The following is a 21,700-nucleotide window of genomic DNA, read 5'->3' as shown; positions in this document are numbered from 1 at the left end:
GAAACTTTAGTATGTCTCTGAGTTTCAGTCGACCAAACATGGTTTCGTCTATATAAGGACGGCTGAAGACTCGAAATCGCAATTGCGCTACTGCTGGACAGTTGCATATCAGATGATATGAGGTTCCGTAGTCGGATTCACAAAGATCACATGAAAAAGACTCAGCGCGGTGAATAGTTGCCATGTGATAATTGAGTTTGCAGTGGCCGGTTAAAGCCCTGGTCAGCATGCCGCAGTGGAGCTTCGAAAAATGTAAGAGATTTTTCGAAACCCTTTTTTTGGGTATACACTCCGTAGAGTGTATTGTTTACGTAAAATTATGCTCACCGCTGTTCGGTACCGTTCACATTTAGTTGTAAATTTTTGTTCATTTTCGCGTTTGTGAACGGTTTTATTCGTACAGATAGGTTAGATAATTTTTGTTTTATGTTTGTGAATTAGTAACATAGGGCTTAGGTAGGCTAGCGCTCTCCTCTTGCAAAAATTCGTGTGTACTGGTTATGCTGCTCATCGTTGACAGCTGTGCGACAAGGCGGTTGGCGGTTTGTGATAGTCGAGTGCGGAAGGCGGCGATCGTGTTAGAGTGAACAGATAGTGACGGACCACAGCCACGAACAGACGTTCGAAAAACCGTATTTCTTTTTTCGGGACAGTTTCCCGCCACCGTGATAAAAGTGCAGTGCGCGCGTGCGACGGCAAATTAAAGCCGTCAGTGGTCCGGGCATTCGGAAAAGTCCTGGTGTGCGGTCGCCGAAACAGGAAGCTAAATACCAAGGAGCCACTCGCTTCCTCGGCTAACCAAAAAGGACCCAGGTAACACCAGTGCCGTTCTCACTGTGGAGGATTAGCCGAACGAGCCTAGCTCTCCTCCACAGTTAATCGTAAAGGAGAACGAAGCAGGGCGGACAAAGGTTCCCCCTGAGGTAGGTTACTGCGGAACCTACCTGGGCCATTCACGGGGAGTGAGTGGACCCGGCGATTATTCGCCCCGTCGCTAGGGAGGTTCCAACAAAAGAGCCTTGCTCACCTCCCTGGCTAATTGCAAAGGACCGCTGCCGGAGCAGCCAACGATACCAGCAGGAGAACTCGGCCGTTGGAGTCCCGGCCGGTCGGGAAAAACCGTCGCCTTCCCGCCGTCATCAGCAGCAGACCGTAAGGAACGACCAGCAGAGGAGAGTTTCGGGAGAATAAACGGTAAAGTTAGAATTTATTTGTTTTTTCCTCTTTTGTTTGTTTTTGTACGAAAGTCCGAAATTCCGGTAGGAGCACCTAGGCCGCCCTGAAAAGAAGGGTACGCCGGGCAAACAAGAACCCGAGTAGTGGGCAAACCCCTACTTACATTTGGCGCACAGCGCAAAACACACTGAAAAAAATATTTTCCTATTTTGGAAAATATTTTTTTCTTCCGGAGTGTGGGGTGCTTCTACTAAATAGAGGATTTTCGTAGAACAGTGGTGAGGTTTCTTCCGCAATATTGTTCCGCGGCCGTATTATTTATTTATTTACATTTTTTGGTATATTTATTTGATTTTTTGCATTTTCCTTTTTTGTCCGAATTTGTGGATTGCGTTGTTTGTGTTTGGTCTGCCGGACGAGTAGTTTGAAGGTTGTTTGTTATTATTCGGTTGCGGTGGCCAATTGTCTTGAATTCTCAATCCGATTTGAGACATTTTTGGAGCAGCTTGATTTCCTGAAATTTTAAGGGAATCGTTAGTGGGCGAAAAATTGAAATTAATACTGTGTCAGTACTTACATGCTTTGTGTCTTGGTGATTTCTTCCAATATAGCGCAAGTTATGATGGCGTTGGAGAAATTCAACCAAGCGTGTGTGTTCATGCGCGTCGATCATTTACATTTCGACGAGCTGGATTTTGAGTTGCTATCTCGAAGCATTTTTATCTCTCCTGATTCGGATCTTTCGGGTGTACAGCGGCAGCGGCGTCTTCGGAGAATTTTGTCGCATGAGCGGTCGTCTCGGAGGGAATTAGTTCGCAATTTCCGGGGTGACGTGGGTGAAGAAAAGGAGATCTGCCTTGGTAAATTACTAACAATCAAGGAAGATCTCCAGTACCGGTGCCCAAACAAGGAGATTTACCGAATACGGTTGCTTCATTTGGGGTCTAGGCTCCAGGTTATCCGAAATTATGCGGCAGGGGAGGTCAACCAGGAAATTTCGGGGTTGCTGGAAGAAGTTCTAGCAGTTTATGCCAGTCATTTCAATGACGAACAGGCAGCACTTCCTCCCGATAACCAAGAAGGGGAGGATGGAGAAGTTTTAGGAGATTTGCTGAGTACAGACGTACCCGCAATTCCACAGGGATCCAATCCTTCCGATAACGATGGATCTCTTTCCAAACAGCTCGTAGGAGACGATCTGTTGCGTGTCTTGTGCGAGATGAGGGACGAGATTCGACAATTGCGACAGCAATCCGACGATAATAAAGCCCTAGCGTCTCAGGGGTCTGATGCTTTTTCAAAAGCTACTGAAACGCTAATGGGTGGGATTGCTTCACTGACAACAATTTCGTCCGTTTTAAGAAAGACGGTTCAAGAAGTTGTCTCACTTCGTGAATCCGTCAGTGAACTTCGGGCACTAGTACATCAGAAGGAAAGTGCTTCCGAGAAGGATCTGCAGACCGATCTGGAAGATTTGCGTTTGATGGACGTACCCGATTCATTTGATACACCAGAGATTCCTCGCCCAACACTGGCGCCCAGTCCCGATCAATTTGTGTTGAAGCGAGGATTCTCGGGTCAACAAAATCTATGCCCATCACTTCCTATCGAGAAACCGAAACAGAATACTGGATTCACAGCCCCGTACCAAACTCAGAACCAGCCTTACGTTCCTGAATTGACCGAACAGCTGGCGGGACCATCATATCCGAACTTTTCGATATCCACCAATGCGGGAAACGGATCGATGGTGGCCCCCAGGAATTACTCGCGAAACCCGCAACGCGTCGCTGATTGGAAGATTCGGAAGTATGCTGGAACTGATGAAGGAACTGGACTTAATGAGTTTTTGGACACCGTAGCAAATTACGCTGCGTGTGAACAAATGTGCGAAGAAGAACTTTTCAATTCTGCGATGCATCTGTTCACTGGCAATGCTTTGACCTGGTATCAGGCTATGCGAGCGCAAAACCGGTTGTTTAACTGGAACCATCTTGTTTGCGAGCTCAAGGTAAATTTCGTACATCCTGAACTTGATGCTACGCTCAAAATGCAGGCTCTCCAGCGCCGGCAGATGCGTAACGAATCTTTCCAGGAATACTTCCTGGAAATGGAAAAAATATTTCGTGCTATGACGGTTCCAATGGCACCGAGCGAAAAACTCGACGTGCTCAAGCGGAACCTGAAAGCCGATTATAAACAAATGCTGATTCTCAGGCCAGTGAACACGCTTTCAGAATTGATGAGTCTTGGTAAATCGATCGACGCCTCCAAGACGCCGATTTATCAGAAAGTTTTCGGTTCTTCTCGGGAAGTTGCTGCTTATTCTGATAATCCACCACATGACAAACAAAAACAAAATAATCAAAACCAAAAGGGAGGTGGACAGAATAACGGCAACGCAAAATCCAAAACGTTTTGGAACAAGAATGCCAAACCGGCAGGTCTTGATTCAAGCAAGCCTCCTGACAACCAGAAAAAGAAACAGCAAGGGAATCAGGACGGCAAGAATCTCGAAGGAAACAATCAAAAACCGATCGAACCACCGCAGAAACCTATAATGTGTCTGGAGTATTTGGTGGAAAAGCATCGTCCTCCCGTGCTCGGCGTCTGCTACAATTGTGGAGACAAAGGACATGAATTTGAGGAATGCCGGAAACCAAATCGGGTCTTCTGCATCGTGTGTGGTTTTAAAGTTGTTTCTCGTTGGGTCTTCTGCATCGTGTGTGGTTTTAAAGTTGTTTCTCGTTGCCCTTACTGCCTAAAAAACGGGATCAGAACCAACTGAAGTCGCAGTTGGCAGTAAAGCAGCGCTCCAAAGAACAACTAACAATCCATCCCCAGATTTACGACAGTTTTCGACCGGCTCGTGATGAGGACTATGATAATTCGTTGTCTGTCGAAACCATCGTCCTTGACGACCCGTTCGATAACCGTCCATTTGCAATAGTCGCTGTGTACGGCAAATCCTTCAAAGCCTTGCTCGACAGTGGTAGTAACGCCACAATTATAACTAAAAAGCTATACCGAAAGTTTTCGAAAAGTCCCTTGAAAAGGTTGGAACGACCATTCGAACTACGTTCTGCAAATGGTCAATCCTTACCAATCATTGGACAAGCGTATCTCCCGTATACTTTTCAAAATTTGACAAAGGTCCTATGCACTCTTGTAGTAGAGCATCTGACCGTCAACTCCATTCTAGGTATGGACTTTTGGCGCGCCTTTGGGATTTCTCCTGAGATACAAAACTGTGCTCTGTTGAACTCAGGTCAGGAATCAGAAGACGATGAAGAAGATGAAGTACCGCGTGAGTCGATACTCACTTAGGAACAGTTAGCGCGCGTAGAAGAAGTAAAGAAGTGTTTCCAGGCAGTAGAGCCCGGAAAGCTAAGCCCAACCTCATTCACAGAGCACAGGATTGTCATCAAAGATGAATTCCAAGGTGCGGCACCCGTTTGCCGATATCCTTATCACATGAGCCCAAAGAAACTGTCAAAGGTCTGGGAAGAGGTTGACCGATGGCGGTCTATGGGAATTATCGAGGAGTCTGATTCGGATTGGTCGCTTAATATTGTGGCGGTCACGAAACCAGACGACTCAATCCGCCTTTGTCTAGACGCTAGGCCTCTCAATGAGCGTACTGTACGGGATGCATACCCTCTGCCCCACCCTGGGCGAATATTGGGCGGCTTACCCAAGGCGAAGTACCTGTCTACCATAGACTTGAAGGAGGCCTTTCTCCAGGTACCCCTGGCTAAGGATAGTCGCAAATATACCGCTTTCAGTGTTCCCGGCAGGGGTATGTTCCAATTTACCCGTCTACCATTTGGTCTCGTCAACAGCCCCGCTACTCTGGCGCGACTGATGGACCAGGTTCTAGGACGAGGTAAATGGGAACCTTACGTTTTCGTCTACCTAGATGACATCATCGTGGTAAGCGAAACGTTCGAGCATCACATACAGTTGCTCAAAGCAGTGGCCGATTGTCTAGCAAGAGCCAATCTAACCATCAATTTGGAAAAATCCCGTTTTGGAGTCTCCGAACTAAAGTTTCGCACCTAAATATAAAAATTATATAAAATATCTCCTTATTTGGGTCACTAATCACTATATAAAAAAACACCTTTCCCCTCTTCGCCGGGGACACTTCGTTCGCGTGAGTGGTTCCACTACTCCGGGACCGACCGTCAACGGAATAATAAAAACAGTTTGCGAACCGATTTCGCGAACTGTTTTATTTTTATTTATATTTTGAGGATGATTCATTCATCCATTCAGATGGATGAAAATATCATGATCAATTTTGACAGTTTCCCCGATGTTCGCATCAATGCTCTGCATCATGCAGATGTAGCCCGATTTGGATCAGAGTAGTGTGAGTGGAAGAGCGAATGGGGTAAAACGATACCGCGTCTTCGATTTCGAATCAAATAATAAAATTTTATTTCGCATAATTTTGGGTTTGTGGTTTAACCTGGGGTGGTTCGTTTGATTCCAGCGGGAATCATTTTGATCTGTTTAAATTATGCGACATTCTTTGGTCCCTCTCAAACGTTTCTTTTGCCATGTACGAAGCGTTTTGAGGCGAAAAGGGACGAATATACAAACATTTTGTCCGGAATGTCTGCGAGTGGGAGAAATGATGACGTGTTAAGCGGTCTTGTATGTGTGAATGTATGAGTGTGGAATCGAACACAGTGAATGAATGCATGTGTGAATGATAAGATAAAATTGTTTTGGGGTTAATTCGAAGTGCTTATCGGAATGTGAATGATCGAGCAGGCCAGTGATTGAGGATGAATGAATGGGATTATATGAATGAATTTGGATTGAATCCCCAACACAAGTGTGTAGTACTGGTATCGTAAGGACACGTAAGACATTTCTGGACAGTCGATGAAAAAGAACAATATAATGCCGACAACCGTTCCCCTGCAAGTTGAAACATTGAAAATTGTTAATGCCACTTGCAGAATTTCGGGATTTTCGAGTTGTTACCGATCTTGTATTCGGATTGGATTTAGGGTTCAACCCATAACCGAGTAATGACGATGGCTGATAGCCTCTCGCTTCGCGTATGCTGTCAGTATTATCAGACCAAACTTGAGCAAACATTTCACCGATGAGGACACCCGGTCGATTAATTTTTTTGGATGAATTATTTATAAATTGCGGAAGAAATAATTAGGTGCAGTTAGTTTTTCTTTGTTTATTTATTTATTTATTCATTTCGTTCATTATTATTGTATCGGTGTTAGGCGTTAGGTTAGAAAAAAATTGTTTCCAATTTTTTTTTCCACCCGGTGTGGGCGAGATTGTAACCCGCCAGGGTAACAATTTTGCACTGGGTGGAAATATACCCTTTTTTTGCGTATACACTCCGTAGAGTGTATTGTTTACGTAAAATTATGCTCACCGCTGTTCGGTACCGTTCACATTTAGTTGTAAATTTTTGTTCATTTTCGCGTTTGTGAACGGTTTTATTCGTACAGATAGGTTAGATAATTTTTGTTTTATGTTTGTGAATTAGTAACATAGGGCTTAGGTAGGCTACCGCTCTCCTCTTGCAAAAATTCGTGTGTACTGGTTATGCTGCTCATCGTTGACAGCTGTGCGACAAGGCGGTTGGCGGTTTGTGATAGTCGAGTGCGGAAGGCGGCGATCGTGTTAGAGCGAACAGATAGTGACGGACCACAGCCAGAAACAGACGTTCGAAAAACCGTATTTCTTTTTTCGGGACAGTTTCCCGCCACCGTGATAAAAGTGCAGTGCGTGCGTGCGACGGCAAATTAAAGCCGTCAGTGTATCGGTTTGTGGTCCGGGCATTCGGAAAAGTCCTGGTGTGCGGTCGCCGAAACAGGAAGCTAAATACCAAGGAGCCACTCGCTTCCTCGGCTAACCAAAAAGGACCCAGGTAACACCAGTGCCGTTCTCACTGTGGAGGATTAGCCGAACGAGCCTAGCTCTCCTCCACAGTTAATCGTAAAGGAGAACGAAGCAGGGCGGACAAAGGTTCCCCCTGAGGTAGGTTACTGCGGAACCTACCTGGGCCATTCACGGGGAGTGAGTGGACCCGGCGATTATTCGCCCCGTCGCTAGGGAGGTTCCAACAAAAGAGCCTTGCTCACCTCCCTGGCTAATTGCAAAGGACCGCTGCCGGAGCAGCCAACGATACCAGCAGGAGAACTCGGCCGTTGGAGTCCCGGCCGGTCGGGAAAAACCGTCGCCTTCCCGCCGTCATCAGCAGCAGACCGTAAGGAACGACCAGCAGAGGAGAGTTTCGGGAGAATAAACGGTAAAGTTAGAATTTATTTGTTTTTTCCTCTTTTGTTTGTTATTGTACGAAAATCCGAAATTCCGGTAGGAGCACCTAGGCCGCCCTGAAAAGAAGGGTACGCCGGGCAAACAAGAACCCGAGTAGTGGGCAAACCCTTACTTACACTAGTGAGTGAGATTGTTCCAATCTCATTTCACGACAGTAGACACCAGCACCGGCACGTCCCTCCATCAGAGAACCGTCAGTGTAACAGACTACTTGCGTTTGTTGTTGTCTTTCCATAAAGCCAGACAACCACTCCTCTCGAGAGGGAATCTTCACATGGAATGTCCTGTAAGGAAAACTACAAGTGAGTGTAATATCGCTGGGAGCAAGATATCTTCACCCCATGTAACCATTTGTGACCACAATCGTGTATGAGTGGTAGCAAGATCAACATGATTACTGTTCCAAAGCCCAGTAACCTGCAGTCTGTATGCACAGGATAGTGCTTCTTGTTTTAAGTGTATGTGTAATGGTTTGATATTTAAAAGTGCCTCAAGAGCAGCAGTCGGAGTCGTGGTGAAAGCACCAGTCAACGCCATGAGCGCCATTCTTTGCAGATGGTTTAGCTTTGACTGGACTGTCACCACCTCTCCCCTCTGTCACCACACAAGGCAACCGTATGACAGTATTGGACGTACAATTGTCGTGTAAATCCAATAGATGTATTTAGGTTTGAGACCCCAGGTCTTTCCAAAAGTTCGTCTGCACTGCCCGAAAGCCATGCACGCTTTCTTGACTCTGAACTCAATGTGAGCAGACCAATTCAGTTTGGAATCCAATATGACTCCAACGTATTTGACTTGATCTGCACACAGTAGCTTAGAATCAAAGAACTGCAAGGGACGAACTCCGGTTGTTATTCGCTTCTTCGTGAAAAGAACCATTGAAGTTTTGCTTGGGTTAACTGATAGTTTAACCTGTCGACACCACTGTTCGACGGCTCTTAATGCCTGTTGCATTAAGTCAAAGATTGTTCCGATGCAAAATCCAGTAATTAGTATTTGGTAATCGTCAGCTAACCCGTACGTTGGAAATCCAAGCTCATTGAGTTTCTTCAACAAGCCGTCAGCTACTAAGTTCCATAACAAAGGTGACAGAACGCCGCCCTGAGGACAACCGCAAATACTCAACTTCCGTATCTCAGCCTGTCGCAGTAACGAGCAAAGTATGCGGTTACTAAGCATTGCGTTTATCCAACCTGAGATACATGCAGGTATCCCATGACCGCGCGTCGCTTCCAGAATAGACTCGAAGGACACATTGTCAAAAGCACCCTCAATATCTAGGAATACACCCAAGCTAGATTGCTTGAGCGAGAAGGCTTTCTCAATGTTGTAAGCAACATCGTGAAGCAGAGTGATCGAGGATTTCCCACACTGATATACATGTTGCATTTTGTGCAGTGGATATTCAACTAAACTAACGTTCCTGATGTGATGATCGATTATCCGTTCCAAAGCTTTCAGAAGAAAAGAACTTAAGCTGATAGGCCTAAAACTCTTGGCTTCTTCATAGCTTGAGCGCCCCCCTTTGGGAATAAATCTAACAGTTATTTCTCGCCATGCTTTCGGGATATACCCGGTAGCAAGACTGGAAAGCAAAATCTTTTTCAAGACATGTTTAAGAATATCAAATCCCTTTTGCAGTAGCACGGGAAGTATTCCATCTTTTCCGGGTGATTTGTATGGAGCAAAGCTGTCAACTGCCCACTTGACCGATTCAGTGGAGACCAATGTGCGTGCTAACGCCCACGAGTCCGAATCACCAGAATGAGATCTGTGAACATTGTCCAACTCCGGATCGATACAACCTGGAAAGTGTGTGTCGAAGAGACAATTAAGAACATCTTTTTCGTACGTCACATAAACACCATCTTTGGTTTTTAAGGAGTTCATCTGAAAATCATTCGATTTGGAGAGAATTTTATTTGATCTGCTAGCCTCGTTCAGACTAGAGACATTAGTGCATAGGCTTTGCCTATGACATTTCTTATATGCACAACGAGCTGACCTGAAAGCCCTGGAGTCATCACGCTGACACCGGTTCCAAGCTCTTCTCATAACTTTCTTCATTCTTTCAAGCTCAGCCCTCCACCAAGGGGTTCCCCTAGTCGATTTAACAGTACGAAGTGGACAAGCTTTTTCGTAGGATGCTAATATGAATGAGTTTGTCGTATCCACGACGTCATCTAAGTCGTCTAGTTGACTAATTGTTGGAAAATATCCATGAAATTTAGTCGCCAAGTTTTCCAAAAAGAGGTCCCAGTTTGTAGATTTAGGATTACGATATGTCACCACATTGAAGGTGACATCAAAATGATCGAAAAATATATATTTATGATCGGATAGAGACGGTTCAGTTTCATTTGGAACCTGCCAATTTCCCAGTTCATGCAAAATTCTATCAGAGCAAAGTATTATGTCTAACACCTCCTCCCTCCCAGACCTCGCAAAAGTTGGTCGGTTTCCCACATTCAGAATATGGAGATTTGTACTACTTATGTACTCCATCAGTTCAGAGCCTCTCAGACTGATGTCTGAGCTGCCCCAAATGATGTGATGAGCATTCGCATCACTGCCGATAATGAGCGGAAGCCCATTTCTGCTACAATATGATACAACGCTTTTGAAATCATCAGAAGGAGATGATTCGTTATGCGGTAGGTATGCTGAACAATATATATATATATATATATATATATATATATATATATATATATATATATATATATATATATATATATATATATATATATATATATATATATATATATATATATATATATATATATATATATATATATATATATATATATATATATATATATATATATATATATATATATATATATATATATATATATATATATATATTGTCTACGTTTCCGACAGTCAGTGTAACTGTGACAACACAGATATCGCGAGTTATGAGCTCCGATATGAGACACGCGTCAATAGCCTTATTTGCAAGAATGCAAGCACGAGGCATTTCACGTGGGTTAGTCATGCCTGTCTTGTTGTAAGCAATGAAGGCAGTGTTAAGTAACTTTCCAAAATAGAAGTTTCCTTTATGGAAATACGGTTCTTGAACCAATGCTATGGAAGCTTTACCTTCCTGCATGAGTCGAGATAAATTCATAGTTGCAGTACGTTTATGTTGGAGATTGACTTGTGCTATTCTAACCATTGTTGATTAGAGAACTGTACATTTCATCTCCAACACAAATTGCACAACAACTAGAGGACACCAAGCGAGTTGGGATGTTAACGCATTTAGCGAGCCATATCAGGTTTAAATGGGACATGATCATTTGATTCCCACGATTTGCGAAGAAAATAATGGTCCACTGTGTCAGAGATTCGCATAACACAGTAAGGGCAAAACCCAAAATGCTCCGTGCGCGACTGGCATATTTTAGACCCTCCAGTCATTAAGTCCTCGGCACGGAACTACACCTTGACTTAGGGTCTCCTACTTTCAGGAATTTTTTTGTAAATTTTCCAGAATAACATTGTTTTTCGTTGTAATGTAACAATAAAAAATGCTGTGATACTATTGTGCCTTTCTATTCGGGCAGTTTTCTGCACTTCTGCCAGAAATGCAAAAATGGTGCAAGCCAGTGCACTCCACTACACCGATATCAATCAATCTAAAATCTCAAATGTGACCGGAACTTTGCCCCTAGGACTTTTGCTTATGATTATACGCAAAAAAAATAACCAACAAAACCGACCAAGCAAGAAAAAGTAATTTTTTTTCCTTTTTTTCTATTCTTTTCAGAATTCGGATTCATGTTCCTGTTAAGCACCATACGCACCTACATACAAAAACTGTGATAAAGACTGTACATGTCGGAATCCCAGTTAAACCTGTCAAAACTCATCACGAAAGTATAGAAGATGATGGATGGGAGTATGAAAAAAAAAAGAAGTCGAACCATTATCTAAAATTAATTAATAATTAGTTTCTACTAAGTCGCGTACAACTACATCAAACCATTCAATGTATTCTTTACAAATTCACGGTGAAATAAAATTAATACAAATTGGAGAAAGCTCCAGTATGAATCAGCGTCCATCTATTTTCGTATGTATGTAGCTAGCCACCACCCTAGTTTGAGTCTAGCTCCACTTCAGTAAGCTTCAATTTCGATACCATTCTACATTCAACATACCGCTGAATAAAGTAAAATATCGCCAAAGGGGCGATACTATCATTTTGTCAATATCAATAACAAAAATAAATTTTAATTTAATAATTTCAAATATTTTATGAAGTTTTGGGTTTCGATCACTGAATCATGCAATCTAGGATGTAAAAAACACAATAGTTCTTAAATAGGAAATAAAACCAAGTCTGGAAATATTCACTGTTGATTTTCTTTGAATGGTATCACTGCTAGTATCGCCCTTTTCAAGAAAAAGCGTTGATTTCTTAGTTCTCAGTCGCGTTGGAAATTTGAGTAAAGTATAAACTTCAAATCGATTCAAAAAAAAAATTCGATTTTTTTGGCTCAGTACAATATATAACTCCTTTAGGAAAATTCAGTTTTCCCACCACAATTTAGATATTTTATTAACAGAGCATTAACAATAATTCGTTGGTATGTCTATTTTATGGGCCATTTTTTCGCTTTCCCATTGATTTAGTTTGAGATTTCTAGCACTGATGTTGTCCTATGCTGATTTGAGCGATTCTCTGAGTCCTGCCACTATCCCATGTAGTATGTGTTATCAAAAACATCGCGAAGCATCAAGTTCTAAATGTTCTCAAACGATATAATATCTGAAGAGAGTGATAAGAGTTATAAGAAATGTCTCGTCACACTGTTAGGTGGATTAAAAGCGTTTTTGCTATGGAGAATACATTTACGTACTAGCCCAGTACACGTGCTATTAGTAGATGCCAAGCTACCAGACGGGGTGTACTGGGGGCATGTCGGGCTCGAATGATGACGCTGCCATTAATACCGACTAAACTCCATTGGGCTTCGCCATCGTTCCCCCCAGGGACTACCTCTCCGTATTACTTCTGGGGGGATGGCTATACTTGATGTACTCATTCACTCTCGCTCACGCGTTCATTCGTCCTGCATGAGGCTTACTTGGGTGCTCTCTCTGTCACACCTTGATTCACTCTCTAACACTCCACATGAGGCTGACTTTTGTGCTCAACTTTTTCGTTCCTTCCGAGGCTGACTTGTGTGCTCACCTTTTTCATTCCTTGCTATGCTTACTTTTGTGCTAGCCTCTAATATACCATGTGAGGCTGACTTGGATGCTCACCATATCACCTGGTTCACTCTCGATCGTACCACTCTATTATACCCCTGTCGCTCCCCCTGGCATCATATGTGGGACATTTTTCTTATGCCCCACTTCTGACATACCATGCGAGGCTTACTTGTTTCATTCCTTGTGAGGCTGACTTTTGTGCTCACCTCTAACATACCATGTGAGGCTTTTGTGCTCACCCTTAACATACCGTGTGAGACTGACTTGGATGCTTACCCTTTCACTCCTCTGCCACGCCACGAGGCATCGATTGCTAAGTCCCAACATACTACGCTACGACCCTCCCATCATGGTATGAGGCAGTCCACATATACGTCTATACACTCGCTCTTTTGCCTTGCTTCGAAGTGGCTGGGTTTACCGCTTACGTGGTTGCCAGTCGCTGCGCCAAACCCGCCTCAGCATGAACAGACCATTCACTCCCTTTTCTGCGCTCGGCCTTTTTCTCTCCAACTAACCAATCACTGGTTAGTCGTGCCCGTCGTCTGTTGCTCGGTTCGTCAAATTACCTGTAGCCTACAGGCAATCTGGGTGGTTGCAGTCGAGACTGCCTTCCACTTCTTCACCGCTCGACACATCCGCTGAATAAGGGTATCAGGGGTTGTGTCCCAGCCACAGACGTCAAGCTCTTCTTTCGACGTCGAAACGAGGACATACGAACAGTATGTGTTCAGCAGTTTCGTCTATAGCTGGGCAGTCAGGGCAGGCTGGGACCTCCGCGTGCCCGAACCGGTGGAGGTACTGTCGGAAACAGCCATGGCCTGACAGGAATTGTGTCAGATGGAAGTATACTTCTCCATGGGGTCTGCCCACCCAGCTCGATATGCTAGGTATCAACCGGTGGGTCCACCTACCTTTCAAGGAGTTATCCCACTCACGCTGCCATCTGGCGACCGAGGTCACCCTGGTGCGCTCGCCGGCTCCTCTATTTCCACGTAGCTCGAAGCACTCCTCATCTCATTTTTACACATTGAAAAGGTGCGTCAGTGGGATCGCAAAGATTTCGGACCATTTTTCAGAACAGCAGACGGCATAGCACTTTGTCCTGGAGCATAAGATGATTTTGTTTTTCGTATTGGAGAGAGAACCGATTGTACTGAAATAGTGAATACATCCATATCAACTGCACCAATGGGAACATCAAGGGTCGCGTTTTCGAGCTCGATGGCAGATGGTACATCAGTCGTGAAGACACTTGAAAAGTAGCTGGCAAATAGGGAGCATTTTTCCGCCGTTGTAGTCGCTACTTCGCCATTGTAGACCATCCTAGACGGAAGACCCGTTTCCTTTCTCTTCGTTTTAACAAAAGCCCAGAATCCCTTCGGATTTCGTCGTAAGTTTTGTTGGATGCGGTTCACATATCCTTTGTACAGCAATTTATTGTAACTCATTACTTTATTGCGGTACTCATTACTGGCGAGTGCAAAAAAGAGCTTGAGAATAGGGCATTGACGATTTGTGTACGCACGTAGGGCTTTGGCACGGGTGCGTTTCAGATTCCGAAGCATGGCGTTAGACCATGGAGGCTTCTTGGGAGGTTGATATTCTGGCACGGAATTTTCAACACAGTCAATGAGTAATCGGTTATAGAGATCGACTGCAGCATTTACATCAACTTGATCAAGTAGTACACTCCAGTCAATCAGCGATAGGGTGCGACGTAGTGCTGCTAAATCAGTTTTACGAAAATTACGACAGTTCACAGCTAAAGCTTCATATTGTGGTGAACTAATGATGGAAATGTATATTTCTAATGCGGGATGATAGTTATCCAAAGGAACGATAACACTGGAAGCTTCACTCACAGAACACTCAGGCAAAGCATTCTCACTGACGAACACAAGGTCAAGAAAACGGGATTGATGGTTGGAAATCGTGCTTACTTGATTTAGTCCGTGAAAAGCCATCCCGTCCAGAAGTAAGCGGCTGGCAGGATTTGTTGTCGAGGATAACGGGTTAGGGTAAGCGTATCCACGTCCAGAAGAAACCCACATCAGTCCTGGTTGGTTGAAATCACCAAGAACTATTATCACATCGTTTGCATCTGCCTGAAAAGAAGCGTGTTCTATAGAATCTAGATGGAGCTGCGTAATTATGCAGTCAAGTCGCTTTTCAGGAGGAATGTAAACAGCTCCAATAAAGTAGCTCTTCGTCTGCGTAGTAATCTTCGTCCAAACAACTTCAATGCTTGATGAACTATCCACACCAAATTCACAGGAGGCTATTGCGGAAGAAACAGCTATCAAAACTCCCCCGCCGCGACCATGAACACTGTGCGCTTCGATCCGCACGATAAACCGCATAAGAATCTCCGAAGAGCTGCATCGATGTAATACGATCATCAAGCCAAGTTTCCGTCAGAACATAAATATCGTAGTCGCCATCAAGAGCAGCCAAGTACAAGTCCTCGATTTTCGTCCTTAGCCCTCTGACGTTTTGGTAGTATAGCCGTAAATCGCCAGCGCCACGTGGCAATCGTGCCGACATGCTGAAGGGCCGTGATATACCCGATGGCATGCTAGAAACCAAAAGGTTTTCAGGGAGCGGATCATCATTTAAAGCAAAATACTCGCCTGAGAAGGGAGTTCGGAAGACCCCCTCACGACCTCCGAACGCAGGTCCGGGACTACTGAGCTGATCGCTGGCTGGTAGCATGACTGCGTTGGAGCGCGCGGGGGCTTCCGTAGTACGGTATAACAGGCGTCCCGGTGATTGCAGCGCAGCGTGAATTTGTTTGTGCAGTCTCGGCGATCGCGGCGAAATTATTCTTCGTTCAAACAACGGCAAATTGTCGGAACGAGTTGTACCCAGTGTCATGCGTCCCGATGGTGGTTGAATTATTCCGTCATAGCTGATTGAACTGATGATGGTGAAGCAGACTTATGAGTATCGGCCTGAACTGGCGACTGATCTGGCTGCGGATAGAGGGGTTTCCAAAAATTTCCAGCTGATACGGTGCGATTGCTCTTGAATTCGCGGAAAAGAATTCCTTCGGGCCATGTTGAAGCAGATAGGACTCGCGCCTTGAGCTCAGGTTTGATTCCAACTTTAAACGAGATGAAATTCATTGTGCTTACATCACGGTCCTTTGCAACAAGTCTAACGACTTCCACGTCATCGGTGATAAGATGTTGTTTCGCCAGAATGAAAATTTGGTCAACAGAAACATCGCGTGCAATACGTGAAAGGTAAAGCCAAATCTTTGGTGTACGATCAGCTACTGTTATTGTGCCAAGAGATGGTGAAACAGGCATACCAGTACCACGTAATAGAGATGAGACATCAGATTTAGCCCCATATTTATTCGGGAAAAGACGGCGAGCTTTGTTACGACTGGCTTCGGTAAATGGACGTTGAGTAGTTTTCGGTGTCAACGAATTAGAATTTATAAGGGCCGTAAAATTCGAACGAATCTCCAACTTCAACTCAGTTAGGATTTCACCCTTAAGTTGTTTGACAATTTGGTTGTGTGTACCTAACACCTCCTCCTGTCCAACCTCATAGGCAGCTCTTAAAGCTTGTCGATGACGCTTATCGGACATCAGATTAGTGCAGGATTTGCATAGCCAAAATATCTGCTTATTATTTAATACATCGTCAAAGTAGTTTTCGGCAATCCCGCTGCATTTGGGATGAAAAGTAGCATTGCAAAATCACGGTAAATTAAATTGCTTCTTAACGGATAACACTATCTTCGATTGGCCTTCGTCACCTCACGGGATCGTAACACAAATGACAAAGGTAAACTAAACACGTAACACGTTAAAAATCAAAAAGAATATGGGAGCGTTGTTTACTCAACTGATGCAAACGAACTTTCAACATGTTGAACTTGAAGATGATGTAGTTTGTTATACTGATGGTTCTTTGTTGGAGGGCCGAGCCGGTGCTGCTACCTATTGTCGTGAAATGAGATTAAACCAGTCTCATTCGCTTGGTAGATACGATACCGTATTCCAAGCAGAAACCTTCGTGATTCTGTATGGCGTTCAATCGGAACTTCAACGGGGGATATGCGGTAAAAGAATCTATTTTTGCTCTGACAGTCAATAATAATCGCATGCCGAACTCAAGTCGAAGAATTTAGCGCTTCAAATGCTATCTACCTTCTATGGGTCCTACCTGGTCATTCCGGTATTACTGGAAATTAATGGGCGGACGAATTGATTAGAGCTGGCGCTGCGACTGACTTAGTTGTTTAAGAACCAGTTTTTTTCACTTTAGATAAGTTGTATAAAGCTCAAGATTCGCTCCTGGGCTGCATCCGAATGAGGAACCATTGGTGTAGCTTGCAAACTTGCGTTCAAACAAAGACTTTTTTACCTGATGTTAGTCCAAAAATGTCAATGAATTCGCTGCATTTTACCAAACACAATTGCAGTATTCTAGTCGTGGTTCTGACTGGACATTGCAAACTCAATTATCTCATGGCTACTATTTAGCGCGCTGAGTATTATTCCTGCGAACTTTATGAATCCGATTACGGAACTTCATATAATTTTATATGTAACAGCCCAGCAGTAATGCAATTGCATATCCGGATTTTTGGTTTTCCATATATAGATGAACCTATATACAGAGAACTGAAACTCGAGGATGTGCTATTGTCCATAACCCAGTGTGGTAGAGAGCTATAGTTTGAGCCATATTTGAATGATAATACCTCTTCGGGGGTTTTGTCATTCTGTTATATCAATATCCCTTAAGGCATGTTGATATATCCGCTAAATGTTTGAATAAAAATTCTAAATCCCTCCAGGGGTGGGAAGTTTTATTTCTGCTATTGTATCACCTGCAGATCGTTCAACATCCTGCCGGGGGTGCAGAATTCTCTGATTTAATTGTTCTGTGTCGTTTTTTATTTGGATTATGGAGGTTTTAATCTTTGGGGCATTCGCCTCTTTTCGGGTTAGAGAAAGCTCTTATGGAAAAATCTCTAACCTATGTACGGGTTTGGGAATCGAACCCAGGTGACCTGCGTACAAGGCAATCGACTTACCAACCACGCTATGCCCGTCCCCGTTTCTGTGTAGTTATTTTTCTTACCCCTAACCTTACCACTTCCCCAATCCAACGTGGTATTTGAGCCAGTTGCTACTGATTCCTGATTTAGCTTATGTCTGCAATATTTGGTATCTTGAATGCAATATATTGATGAAGGGTGCCGTTTTCTATGTCATGGGTGTCTAGAATGGTTTGATGAAGCCATTTTCTGAAAATTTTTAGATTATGGATTAGTTGCTTTCTTATTATTGTTAAAGTCAATCAACCACATATTCGGCAAATGCATGGTAAATCGGGAAACATTTGAAGTGAGATGAATATTGTTAGTTAGCATAACAATTTGTTAACTGGTTTGTAGATCAATGAGCTATACATCTTTGAACTCAGTAAAAGGCAGATTTTTTCGTAAATGTTTTAGGTATATAATCCAAGTTTCACCCAAGCCATCATTGAAGAGTACCAATGATCGTAAAGTTACCGACCATCGCCTCGACACATTTCTTCATTATAACGTTTGCGGTGTGCATTATATCTCCGCATTTCATTTTTTAGGTTCTTTCCTATATTAACACTCGGAATACCAAGTGGGAAAAAGTTACGCGGACTACCAAGGGAGTCAAATAAAATGGGAACGCTTACTTTGATCGGTCATATGTCAGCTGTTACCTAATCGATTTTAAATTTGGCTTCACCACTGGAAAGGAATGTCTTTTGTTAATACGCACGTAGAATGCCATAGAGAACGAAGGGACCTACTGCTCCCCCTGTTTCTTCACAATTGTTAACCCCTAGCAATTTTTGGTTTTGTTAATTTCAATTTGTAAAATTCGACGATCAAAAAATGTTCGAAGTCTAACAAAAGATTTTTTTCAAAAACTGTCTTCAAGAAAATTTTAACTTGGTGGTGTGTTGTTGCATGTAAGGATTACTCAGGTTTATATCGTTTCGGTCGTTTTAACGATTAAAAGACCAAAATCGAAAGCAGATTTGCGCTATTATATTAAAAAACCCCCACCACTAGTTTTGCTATCAATGTGATCAATTTGTTAATTCTCTAAGATGTAAAAATTTCGCAAAATATGTAATGATAGCAAAGTATTTGATGACAGATTTTTTTACTGAGATGAAAATTAAATTTTAATTTTTTGCCGAAATTCTTCTAATCCTAAGGTGGTGACCAGGATCCTCGCAGTTTTATCCAATTTATCAACCCTTTAAATTTAAAGTTTTATTATTTTTTACATTTCTTATAAAAGAAATGAATAGATTCGCTCACACTTTTAAGATTTTTCCCGAGGCCCGAAGGGCCGAGTCTTATATACCAATCGACTCAGCTCGACTATTGGGACAATGTGTTTTTTATCGAGGGGGAATCTTCAAAAGAGACCACTACCGACTTGGCCGTGGTACTGTCGAATTCTTGCTGCAGCTCTTTCTCCAATAAGTCTACCGACTCAACCATAACCTCCTGTATTTCCGTATCCTCTTCCTCCTGGGACTACCGCTGAGAGTTATTTCGGGAGGGGATTGTGCTCTTGCACCTCTTCTTTCTTAGAGCCCCTTGGCTCCTCGACAACGCCTGTTCGCTTTGTGGGTGTTTTATCAATTTGTTATAATTTTATTGCTCTTTTTTCTTTTTTATTATTATTTTCTTTTTTATTACTATTTTTTATTATCAAATTTTTATCAATATATTTTTATTTATTTATTTAATAATCATATATTTTTAATTTTTTTTAATTTTTAATATTTTTTATTATTTACAGCTTGCAACGTTTCAGCGTTTACAGCTTGCAGCGTTTCTGGTTCACCGGCGACTACCGTTGCCGACGTCGGAACCCGTCGGGACGTCAACCGATCCAGAGATACCGAAAACGTTACACGTATCCCTTCACTCCCACCCTTGAGCTCCTGCAGAATTAGTGTTCCTGCCTTCAGCACCTATCCCTTTGGCTCCTATATGTACGTTGGGTCAGCACACTATTCAATCATAGCTGCGTAACCGATCGACCCCAGGACCGTCGCCACCGTCGGAACCCGTCGAGATGTGAGCCAATCCGGAGGTGCCGAAACTGGACTCGCATCCCTTCACAGCCACCCTCGCAGGATTTTTAACCGACGTGAAATTTCTTGTTGATGTTGCCAACTTAGTCCTCGTTCCTTGCATACGACCATCATCGCTCTGGAACTCGTCGGGCGTAAACCGATCTGAAGGAGCCATAAGACCTGGCTCGCGTCCACACTCGTAGGGTTTGTAATAGACTTGAACCACTCGCCCATATCTAACTAGCTGGCGTTACCAGCTTGCTGTTCTATTCGCCACTTTCTCTGAAGCTCCGACAGTATTAGTGTCACTACGCTGCTGACGGCATTCCACGTGCCCTCGTCTTGACACATCTCTACAACAATATTCTCTAAATTTAGTGAAGGTATCTCCCTTCGCACTGCGTCAAATCTGGGACAATCGAGGATCACATACTCCAGTGTTTCCTCGACGTTTATGCACTCCGGACGAAAGGGTGACATAGTGTGTCCGAACCGATATAGGTACTGTTTAAAACAACCATGGCCAGACAAGAACTGCATCAGATAGAAGTTCACTTCACCATGCCTCCTATTTACCCAGGTCGAGAGAACCAGTATGAGTCTGTGAGTCAACCTTCCTTTTTCCGACGAGTCCCAATCATGCTGCCATTTGGCCATCGAGTCAGCTCTTATTGTTTTCTGTATTCCCCTGGTCCTCTTCCGCTTATAGCAGTCGTTATCTTCCACTAGGATGTACCGATAGGGATCGTTCCAGCGATAACGAAGACTGCCTCAGATGAGATAGTCCTGTACGCGCTCGAGAGCCGCATGGCCATGAGCCTGAACGTACTACTCAGCTTTGTTCGATTCCGCTGTGTCTCCAGCGCTGCAACCCAGACGGGCCTCCGCATCTCAGTATCGACGATGATACGCTGGCCAGAAGACGCCTCTTGCTGCTGCCTGGCCCGGCGTTGTTCGGCATGATTCTCGATAAAGCGTTTGGCCGGCTTCTCGCAAGCATAGTCGACGTGAGTGTTGAAGTTCAGACAGTCATCTAGCATTACGCCCAACTGTTTCAAAGCCCGCTTCGAGACTATGACATGCTCCCCAACAGTGATTTCTAGTCGCTGCAGTACTTTGCAGATGCTGACCAATAACACCTCCGTTTTGTGCTGGGCTATCTGCAACTTCATTCCTTGCATCCAGTTTCCAATCCTGCTGATCGCCTCCGTCGCCAACATTTCCACCTCTTCCGGCGTCTCTCCCAGTACTGTTGTCCGCGAATCCGAAGATCTCTGCGCCCCTAGGCTGCTTAAGTGTCAGCATCCCGTTCCAAAGGGTTTGACCCAGGATAGAGTTTTGCCTTCTAATCGTTTTTGTCCCCCATTTGTCTCATAGATCAGGACCCGGGTAGGGAGCTAGGGACCCTCATTTTGTGCAGTGATTCCGCAATGGCTTCCCAGCTTGCGCTATTGAACGCATTTTTGACGTCTATCGTTATCACGACACAGTATCGATTTCCTCTTCTTTTCTGTTTGCGTGCCATATCGGCTCTCTCGATTACTGCTCTAATGGCGTCCACCGTAGACTTGCCCTTCCGAAATCCGAACTGGTTTTTCGACCACCCGTTATAGCGTTTCGTAAACATTGTCAGCCTATTATGGACAATCCTTTCCAAGAGTTTCCCGAGCGTATCCAGTAGGCATATTGGTCTATACGACGATGTATTCTCGGGGGGCTTACCAGGTTTAGGCAGTAGCACTAACTTCTTTATCTTCCATTTGTCAGGGAAGTCTAGAAGCTTTTGAAATACTTTTCTGAACATATCCGAGAGTGTCTGGAATGCCGTTCCTAATGCGTTGTTGGGGATTCCATATGA

General features: G+C 43.8%; 2 protein-coding genes across 4 annotated transcripts in view; one reads left to right on the top strand and one right to left on the bottom strand.

Annotated features, from left to right (window-relative positions):
• LOC131683102 (uncharacterized) overlaps positions 1–11,955 on the top strand; it is a 901,146-nt gene extending 889,191 nt beyond the window's left edge. For all 3 annotated transcript variants that reach the window (XM_058964921.1, XM_058964920.1, XM_058964922.1), the window contains one exon: positions 11,279–11,955. In XM_058964921.1, the coding sequence (XP_058820904.1) occupies positions 11,279–11,334 (56 nt within the window). In that variant the 3' untranslated portion in view covers positions 11,335–11,955. The remainder of the gene's footprint in view (positions 1–11,278) is intronic.
• An 8,612-nt stretch (positions 11,956–20,567) lies between these two features.
• Positions 20,568–21,062, bottom strand: LOC131680295 (uncharacterized). The gene has a single exon (XM_058961018.1). The coding sequence runs from the start codon at positions 21,060–21,062 to the stop codon at positions 20,568–20,570; it is 495 nt and encodes a 164-aa protein (XP_058817001.1).
• Positions 21,063–21,700: the final 638 nt, after the last annotated feature.

Source organism: Topomyia yanbarensis, chromosome 2 (assembly GCF_030247195.1).
Source record: "Topomyia yanbarensis strain Yona2022 chromosome 2, ASM3024719v1, whole genome shotgun sequence".
NCBI classification, from domain to species: Eukaryota; Metazoa; Arthropoda; class Insecta; order Diptera; family Culicidae; genus Topomyia; species Topomyia yanbarensis.
This window is presented reverse-complemented; position numbering and strand designations above follow the sequence as displayed.

Coding starts and splice junctions, on each gene's coding strand:
- LOC131680295 (XM_058961018.1), bottom strand. CDS start 21,062: ATGTTGGCGACGGAGGCGATCAGCAGGATTGGAAACTGGATGCAAGGA.